The sequence below is a fragment of the Eublepharis macularius genome, chromosome 5 (assembly GCF_028583425.1).
Source record: "Eublepharis macularius isolate TG4126 chromosome 5, MPM_Emac_v1.0, whole genome shotgun sequence".
NCBI classification, from domain to species: domain Eukaryota; kingdom Metazoa; phylum Chordata; class Lepidosauria; order Squamata; family Eublepharidae; genus Eublepharis; species Eublepharis macularius.
Window position 1 is genome coordinate 143947026 of NC_072794.1, and position 10123 is coordinate 143957148.

At 42.0% G+C, this 10123-nt stretch overlaps 1 protein-coding gene across 1 annotated transcript in view; it reads left to right on the forward strand.

Annotated features, from left to right (window-relative positions):
* The window catches only part of RIMS4 (regulating synaptic membrane exocytosis 4), a 97935-nt gene extending 95034 nt beyond the window's left edge, over positions 1-2901 (forward strand). The window contains exons 5-6 of the mRNA XM_054981425.1: positions 914-1053; positions 2683-2901. Of these exons, the coding sequence (XP_054837400.1) occupies positions 914-1053; positions 2683-2901 (359 nt within the window). The remainder of the gene's footprint in view (positions 1-913; positions 1054-2682) is intronic.
* The last annotated feature ends 7222 nt before the right edge of the window (positions 2902-10123 follow it).

The following is a 10123-nucleotide window of genomic DNA, read 5'->3' on the forward strand; positions in this document are numbered from 1 at the left end:
TGTCTTTTCACGATGCAACTGAAAGTGATGTGGCAACATCGTGTGACACCACTTCCTACTTCCTATTTTTGCTCCTGCTGGAGTAAAAAGCAATGTCATGGGCCTTGAGCCAGCTGGACAATCTGGTAAGCCAGACAGCTCACTAAGGCCTCTAGTAGAGAAATGTCTTTCCAAAACCTGCTACTTTAGATCTAGAATTGCAATTAAACATGGGACCTTCTGCATGTGATTCATGTACTCTACCACTGATCCCCACAAGAGCACATGTAGAGTTGCCAGTCTCCTGAGGGGGGTGATGGATCACTGTTCAAAATGGTAGTGGAAGAAAATGTTTTAAATTGGTTGTCTAGCCAATGATGTGATATCACTTCCAGGAAAACCCAGGAACTGCCATCATGCCTCTCTAGGAATTACAAGAAAATTCTATGGTAAAACTATAGACTTTTTGGTGCTTCCTAGAGATGACTGATGTCACTGCCAGGGAAAACCTGGAAGTGACATCTGTCATCTCTAGGAATTGCCAAAAACATTATGGTTTTGCTATAGAGTTTTCAGTGGTTCCTAGAGGGTTTTCCTGGAAGTGATGGCATGCCATCACCAACAGCTGTCCCCGCTGGGCCTCTGAAGTTGTCTTATACTGAATCACACCATTGAACTTTCTAGATCAGTCATGTCTACTTAAACTATCAGCAGCTGTCCAGGGTCTCAAGTGAAAGTCTTTTACATCACTTATTCCATGATCCCTAGAGATGCCAGGGACTGAACCTGGGATCTTCTTCATGCAAAGCAGTTGTTGTAGCGCAGAACCATGGATCATGTATAGAAGTTCATTCTGAATAAACTGGATTTTTAAAAGTGTCTCATGTTTTTATCATAAAAAGAAGCCAGCTTTCACCATGTGCTTTACTTCCAGCTGCTTACATCAAGGCCTATCTTCTAGAAAATGGGGTTTGCATTGCAAAGAAGAAGACCAAAGTGGCCCGCAAATCTTTGGACCCCTTGTACAATCAAGTATTACTGTTTCCAGAGAGCCCACAAGGCAAAGTACTGCAGGTAAGACAGACCTGGACCTGTCAGCATGCAAAGCAGTTGCTCTACTCGTGACTTACAGCCCCTCCCAGAGGGCCATAGCCAGGGTTGGACCCATAGGCCATCATTCAACCTTGAAAACTTGTTTGCTACTCCCAAGAGGAATTCTAGGAATTGTCACTGCTGGCTATCAGTGGGAGTCTGGGTGGGCATGGACATGGGTGGGCACTGTTAGCATGATGGCCACTCTAAGCAGCGATAGAAGAAAAATAAAGAAAAAAAGGCTCTGGCCTAGCTGTCATCACATCAGTTCTGAGTACAACCTGGAAGTGACAATGTTAGCTCTAGGAAACTCCAGAAATTCTATGGTAAAACCATAGAGTTTTACTATAGAGTTTTAGTGATTCCCACAGCTACCATTTTCACTTCCAGGTTGTGCCCAGAAGTGACATAGTGATGTCAGTGCCAATATCACACACACCTCGTGTGCCTGCCCCCCAGTTCTCCCGCTGGATTTCCACACATCAAGCCTCTATTAAAGAGGCAAAAGATTTTTTCCTCTAGATATTCCTTTGTCAACCAGACATTCATCAAGTTGAAAAGCCCTTTCTTTCTATTGTCTTCTCAAAAGGAAATTCTAGTTAGCAATTTCTCTCTTTTTGGTGCCCACCACTTAACTGCAAAGAAATTAGCTGTTCCGTAAATTAAACTCCCAGCCTTTGCTCCCCTGCTGCTGATTGGACTGGGCGGGGAGGCGGGCAGGATGCTCTTGCAGCTGATAATACTTTATTACCTGCTAGGGTTGCCAGCCCTTGCAACCAGCAGGAAGTTCAGGGCAGAGATGGGGGGGGGGTGTCTCATGCCATTCTGGATGAAAAACTGGAAGTGATGTCAATGTGCCATGCAATGCTCTAGGGATCCCTCTGATATCTTTGGTAAAAAGATATCACTTCTGGTTTTTCAGCAGGAAATGACATCATGGTGATAATGGTTTTCCCTACCCCCGCTCTTACCATTTCCCTTCTGCCGCCCTGTTGAGAACCATCAGGGGGTGAGAAAATGGTAACTCTATTCACTGTTCATGCTTCAGAACCTTTTGCTTCTTGGGTGCAGACTGACTTAGCCATTTGCCTATATTATAAACTTTTGTATAGAAATAAAATACCTTAAAGGTAAGGTAACATGATTTGTATCTTCTTATGTTCTTAATTGTGGGGACTAGCTTTTATTTATATAGATATGAAAGTGTTAATTCCTGGAGGCATTTATGGTACATTTCTGCTCATCGCTAGACCTCTAGGAAGAAGCCAGCACTTTACGTTCTCCAGTAAGAAAGTACAGGTCAGATGACTTGAATGCTGCTGCTCTCCCTCTTGCGTCCTTCCTTGGTTTTAATTGTGGCTCACATTAGGCATGGGAATCAGGAGGCAGGAGTTTAAGACAGATCCGAACTCTAATAAATGATTCCATCTCTTCCCTGAGTTACAGCAACTTTTTTTTATCCTTCCAGTGCAGTGTCAATTCTGGAGTGGCTTCACATGTGGTTGAAATGGGACAGTCTAAAATTGGTGTCAAACACTGCGGTATGAATGCTTTGTCCAAAGTTGCAAAACTGCTTTTGAACTCAACACGATCCCTCTTTTTGCTTCTAAGGTCATCGTCTGGGGCAACTACGGACGCATGGAACGCAAACACTTCATGGGAGTTGCCCGGGTTCTTTTGGAGGAACTAGATTTGTCAACTTTGGCAGTGGGCTGGTATAAGCTTTTCCCAACCTCCTCGATGGTGGATCCTGCTACTGCCCCACTCCTGCGCCAGTCCTCACAGCTCTCCTTGGAGAGCACAGTCGGACCCTGCTGCGACAGGTCTTAATGAGCCAGGAACGACCCAGGGGACCGCTTCTGTTTTTACAATTATGCTGTCAAGGTTTTGTTTGCGGGAACGCTGACCTCAGGCGCGTTGCATCTTAGATCATCCTTGGGGATCCTGAAGGCAAAGGATAGCCAAGTAACCTTGGGCAGAAGCCAAGATGGGCACCAGCGACCCTTCTCCATCCAAGTAGGAAGTGCTGTGGGGCACGAGTCCCTAATTATGAAACAATACACACACACACAAGACACACCTATTGTTTCACTTTCCCCCCTCCACTGTCATCCCATCCATGCTTTCTTGCTTTGGATTAATGTAAAAATCTCAAAAAGTTGCAGCATCTTTTTTAAAAAAAATCGGGGAAGATACGTTTTTTGAGCTCTTTACAAATTTGACAAGATCGTTTTTGGCAGTTCTTGAATATTCAGAAACAAACATCTGATCTGAATCAAAATAGCAGTTCGGAGGAAACTTTTATCAGTTTCTGTAAAGTTGGGGGAGAGGAAAAAAGAAATGGCAACGATTTCTTTAGAGCAAGTTCGACAGTTCTGTTGGATTTAGAAATGTCGTTGCTGAATTTTTTCACTGTGCCAAATTACCAGCAGTGTCTTTTTCTATAGGACTTTGGCCAACAGTACTGCTGCGGCATTTTGGTTAGAAATACCAGGAAATAGGCTTGGGCTACGTCAGTCAGCTTCACTGGAAAGAGCCTAGCTAGCAAATGAGCTGGATCGATTCACAGAGAAACAATGAATGTGAAATCATGCAGGCAGAAATGTGAGTTTTTAGTCCATTGTTAGATAATGAATATTTGCAAACTTTACACACACACACACACACACACACTACAGTTTACCTCAGTTTTTGCTCTGCTTCCTCCATTGTATTTTTGTCACATATTTTTGCAGGCATGCTTTAGTTCCTGTCTTGCAATGTGCTACATTCCTCTGGAACAGTGGGGGTCGGTTTGATGTAGCAACACAGTATTTCACTAGAGTAAACACACTTATGACATAAAAGGTGGCTTTTTAAAAAAAGAAAGAGGGAGAGAAAAATAATGAGAGATGAATTTCCATTTTTCACCTGCAAATTGGATTCAGGAGATCTGTGCAAAAAAACGGAAAGTTATATTAAGGCTGCTTTATTAATACACAAATAGCGTACTGCAATCAAGAAAGAGGAGGAGATCTGCTTCTGACCCAGAGCTCAGACATCAGAGGCAGTGAATGACCTAAGGCAATTTCACAAGTGACATTAAAGGCTTCTCTCACATGATTTGTGAATGGCTGTGACGAAAGAGTGCAAGACTGGGTTAACGTTGACATTTCAGCTTTCCCATGAACGGTGTGTGTTTGTGTGCGTGCGGTCTACGAACTGACATGCTCATCCTAAGCTGCATGGTCGGTTTTCCATTCACCATGGCTCCCACATAGCCTTGTCTACATTCAAGGCTGGGTAAAGAAGAGCATGTCTTCTTCTGCTGCATGAACAAGAGAGGGGCATGTAAAGCTGTCGCGGGGCGGCCTTGACAGCCGCAGAAGCCTTCCTTCACACAACTTCATTGCAGAGAATAATTGTGGGTGATTATAGAAAGGCTGGTGAGTGTTTTCATGTCGCTTGTGAAAATGCCCTAGTCCCTGCAGATAGGCTGGGTGGCTTTGCTAAAAGGAATAAATACCTAAAAAGGAAGAGAGGTTTATGTAAATATTTTATGTTATTCAACGAAGAGTATATATTCTGCAATACAGCTAAGAAGGCAGCAACTGTCTGCAGAAAGAGTCCACATGGGGGAAGGAGATGGGCAAATTCATTTGATAGAGCTGGTAGCACAGATGAAGCCGAACTGTTTACCTTCGCACAGCCCGATGCCAAGGCTCTAGACAGGCATTTTCGAAGGTAACTCAGGCCATGATGCTCTGTCTGTATTGAGATCAACCTTTTGTACTTTACTAGATGTATTTTACAAGATTCTCATTTCTGACGAACATTTAGCTATCTATCTCACATCACTTTTGCTGTTAAGAATCCCATATTACTATTTAAGAAAAAGAACCTTGGAAAATGGCTTCCTGACCCGTTGATACACCCGTTGAGGTCTATACACAGACTTCCAAATAAGCATGGCTAAAGCATGAATTGCTGTAGAATGAAACCTAGGCAGTGGTATGTTATAGATAGCCTTTTAAACGGTTTTGGAAATAACAGCCAGATTTTTAAAAATACAATAGGTCCAGTAATGAGCTCTGTTAGAAATAAACCTAATATAGATAATAGAATAAGGGAAATCTACGGTTTTTTAAAAGTATATTAAAATCATAGATGCTGCAAATTTGCGGTCTCATTATCCTAATTTCTTCTACGCCTGCAGTTTCAGTATAATTCCCTTTTCCAATTTTGTATTAACGATTTTCTGTATAGTGGCTGAAGGAAGGTAGTTGCATGCAGGTTAATATACGTTGTGACTCTTTTTATTTATTCAAACACACATTGACTGTAGTTCAAGCTGACACCTCTTCATATTTGTGTACAGGCAATATTGTACAATATGTGTATGAACTAGAATAGATTGGAATTAGATTTAGTGGTTGGTAGCATTGACTCTTTTTAAATAACCTTGTCTTTAACTATAAGGAGGGGGGAAGCACATTCCAAATCTGGGACTCGAGTAGCCGATGACCATGCTTTCTAATTCAAAGATTATATGTGGTTTGAACCTGTAAATTTACGCTGTCATGTTTTGCGTGTCTCCTGCATTGTGAGTTCTTCCCCCAAATGTTTGTAGGTGGAAGAGTGGGTGTAAACATGTCCTTGAATATAATGTCCAAACTAGATTTCGATCATTTAGAGCTGGCAGTTGGGACACTGGCTGTTTTTGTGAATTACAAATTCAGCCAGGCTGTGTCCCTGCGCTGCCCTGCACTATGAATGGGCAAACAGGTTGGGTTTGTTTAAAAGTACGTGAAATTAAAGGGGCCCATCCCCAAACTGCTTAGAAATATCTTTTAATGGAAAATGTCTATAAACTGCAACACATTTGAATCCTTGCAGAGCAGACTCTTTGTCAGGTTACTGCAATGACAGTGAATTCCTCTCTTCCTTTTATTTTGAACCTGGAACTTTGGATCATGGCCTTTCTTAACTACAGTAAGCAAAAAAATTAATGTCTTGAATGTCCAGGCATGTCCAACCCTCTTACAGACTAGGGTTGCCAGCTCCAAGTTGGGAAATTCCTGGAAATATAGGGGGTGAAACCTGGAGAAAGTGGGATTTGGGGAGGGAAAGGAACTTGGCGTGGCATAATTCCATAGAGTCCACCCCCCTAAGTAGCCATTTTCTCCAGGTGAACTGATCTCTGTGCCCTGGAGACCAGATGTAATTCCAGGAGATCTCCAGCCACTACCTGGACACTGGCAACCCTATTACAGACTTACACCTGTTCAATGCATGAAGTTAGTAAAACTGACAAAAATTATATGACTCTGTTTTTAACAATCACATTTTGTGCTGATGCTATCATATGCATCTAGCTACTGTTTGAATACTAAAAAGTGAACAGATGTTTTGAACTTGTTTCACTTCTCTATTCTGATACCATTGCAGATTACAGAGATATCTTAGAGCTTGGTAGGTATCAGGACTGCCCCACCCCAACCATTTGAATCATTGAGGGCTCGATTTACAAGTGTTCAGGTTTTATTTATTTCACGTGTGCTCCTAATGGGGACCTAGGGTGGCTGCCATTATTCTCCTGGCCTCCATTTTGTCTTCACAGCAACCTTGTGAGGCAGGTTAAACTGAAAGTGTGGGACTGGCCTAAGGTCACCCAGCAAGCTTCCATGGCAGAGTCGGGATTTGGACCTGGGTTTCCCAAATCCTAGTCTGACGCTCTAACCATTATACCACTTTGACTTTCAAGTTTTGCATTTTCAGTGGCTGAGGTTCAAAAGACACCCGTGGTCTTCCACACCTGCCCTGGGAGCTCGCCAGTCCCTCTCCTATGCCTCCTGAAAACCATCCAGAATAGTAGGTACGCCCTCTGCAACAGCCATCCATTGGGTACAAAAATCTACCACTTAAGGGGAAATCAGCCATGGGACGTCGGCCTTGCTCACGGGCTTTTCAGGATCCCGAGTCTTGTCTATAAATTGAACGGATTGACTTGAATGTGGATCTGCCTTAAAAGAGATTCTCTTCCATTTTCAGTCCACATTAAGAACATGGGGAAATGAATGATGCATTCTCAATTTTTTTTAAAAAGTCACCTTTAGCATCTTTTATAAAGCTCTCTTATTCTGGCCATGCAATAAGTATTCTATCTAGCTAAGGTAGTTTCCAGCATTTACCAGTTTTCTCATCAACACTGTGATGGGCGAAACATGCCCTACGTATACTTTTTTTACTGGGATATCCAGATATGGTTAAGAAGTTCCCAAGAGCTAGGTGATATCCTTAGAACTGGAGCAGCCGGTTTTTTATGAAAGTCCAGCTGAGACTGGTTTGTTCTGTCTTTGCACAGTATCAGAACAAACAAACTGTGGTGTCTGCCCCTGCCTTCCATCCACAAAAAAGATATTCATGCTGGGCCAGAAGATCTTGCTAAAGCCCCCCCCCCTCAAGATTTAAGAGCCGTTTACTATGTAGCCCTTTCATCTCAGGACCTGTAGGTCTAACTTCTATTTTGTCTTTTGGAGTTTGAAAATAAGCATTGAGCTTTTTTTCAACATGACCTTTTGCTGCTTCATTAACCTTTAAAATAAAAATCTGTCTATTATATACATTTTAATGCTTTTCTGGGGAGGTAGTTAAATGTGCTTGGACAAGTTTGGGGATTGTTTTGCTCCAAAGGTACGATCTCGAAATTCTGCTTGACATTTGGGGTGGACTTGCAGAGAAATTTCCTGGTGGGCCAGAGAGGTGGTGGCCAGGAGCAAAGAGAGTCAAGTCCCAGCACTTACTGCCGATGCCTCGGGCCACTTGGACCCTTCTGGAGCAAAAAGGAACAGTGGCAGGCCACCAATTACTTCCTTCCACCTCTTTGCCGGAGGAAGCAGTGGGTGAGTTAATGCTAGGGCTGCCAAGATTTGGAGATATAGGCTGTGGATGGTGGGGTTTTGGGAGAGGAAGGCCCACAGTAGAGTATGATGCCATACATTCCACCCTCCGAAGCCACCCTTTTCTCCCGAGGAACAAATCTCTATCATCTGGAGGCCAGTAATGATTCCAGGAGACCTCCAGGCCCCTCATGCAACCTAGCTAATGCTCATTGTGCCAATGAACCGAGCACCCTCTGGAGCTGTGCTCCGGGGCCTTTTTAACTTTCTGGTCTGCCCTTGCTTAATACGAATGAGAAGAACTAAGGCTCAGCCTCTTTTTGATCATGCATTTCAAACCTTTGGCTGTTTGATTTATGACTAAGAGCAAAGCACCCTCAACCTCTATCCCAAGGCCACACAAAACTCTTGATCTGAGATCCATTGTCCTTCAAAAACGGGAGAGGCCGCCTCTTATCCTTAGGTACAGATCTTTCACAGAGTTTCTTTTTTTTTGCCATCCCCATATTATTGATATGAAATAAGCGGAGATAGAGAGCCCTGTAGCTGAACTTCCAAGGGCAAAGGTGCCTGGAAGAACACCACCTAGTGGCCTCCAAGACCCAACTATTCTCGTTGCCCAGGACGTGCCCAAGACGTCTATTGCCAGCACAGCAGGGAATTGAATCTCAGTCTCCAGTGCCTGTAAACACCAGATCCCTCTTCCTCTATAAACTGAGTGATTTTGCAGGGTCCGGGAATAAGAAAAACCCAGCCTGCTATTGGCTCAATCTCTGCTTCCCAAATTGGGGCAAGTGATTTTTGAAGCAAAGTAAAAACAAATTGTGAACACTTTTGTTGTATATAATTATACCTTTTTAATGTTTTTAACACTGGATCCCTTATAAATGTACTGTTGAAAAAAATGTAGTCTTCAGGCATAATAAATGTCATAACTTTTATGTATAGAAAGAAATTATGTGTGATGTCAAGGCTATTAGCATCTCAATCTAAGCATGTTTAGCAGTAACCATGGTAGATATAGCAAAACAACTTTTTTTATTAAAATGATTTTAAGTTAGTTTATTACATACTGTTTAATAATTTTTTGAAATGGAGAAATATTTTCTTTAAACAACAAAAATGCTGTATGTTTTTTAAAAGATTATATAATTTAACCTTTTTTTTAAACAAAAAAAAATGTTTTATGCTCTTGCTATGATATGTCTTTATTCTTTTTTCTTAACCCAAAGAAAGTTTGGCCCATTTAAGTCCTACTGAAATGAATGGGACATGTCCATACCAAATGGATTTGTCCCATTCATTTCAATGGAATATGAGCACTGCTCACTTTCTCTGGATTGGACCATACTGCTTTAGTGTACCATTGTATATTTTATCAACCTGTTTTTCTTTTCTTTCTCTCCAAAATGAAAAAGTATATATAAATAGCTACCAGGAAGTAGTCCTTTAGAAATTTCACTTGAAGCTGTCATTGTTATAATGCATTATATTGTTAAGAATATTTGCAGTTGTTCATGACATCTCTGCTAAGATCTAAGCCTAAAATCTAAGCTTTTTCTTGAAGGAATTGATGTTGTATTTTCAAGATGAAAAAAGCTACTTAGCGCATTTGTCATAATCCTGTATTCTGTAAGCAACAGATCTTTTTTATATATATAAAGACAGTCTAAATAGGCTTTCAAGCAATAATCTGTTCCTTTTTGGTGGGCACAGGTTGTTACATGTTGATGGAAGTGCATCCAAGGATATGATATATGAGAACAGACTTAATTTTTAGGGGATATCAGCTTTGATCAGGCCATCTTGACATGGGTCATTTAGTTTGGGTATCTGTAACTGTAAATGTGCCCCAACAATGCAACTTGCAACTTCCTGGGGCTGTTTCAGGCTGGGGAAATGTTGTAAGGAGGATGGTGTAAACCCCCCTCCCCTTGCACCACAGTCTCACTCAAAAATGGTGACCCTCACCCTTGATTTTTATAGGGGGGAATGTACTGGAAGTCCAATTCGCAGAACTCCCAGCATCCTGAGCCCTTACTTGTGTACGCAAGTCTGCCTACTGCAGTAAGATCCCTGTAGCTGAATTTCATGCTACAACTCTCAGAATTGTCAACAGAACATAATCAGGTCAGCTTTTCTTGTTTTCAGACGCTGGTTTAGCATTTCCCACT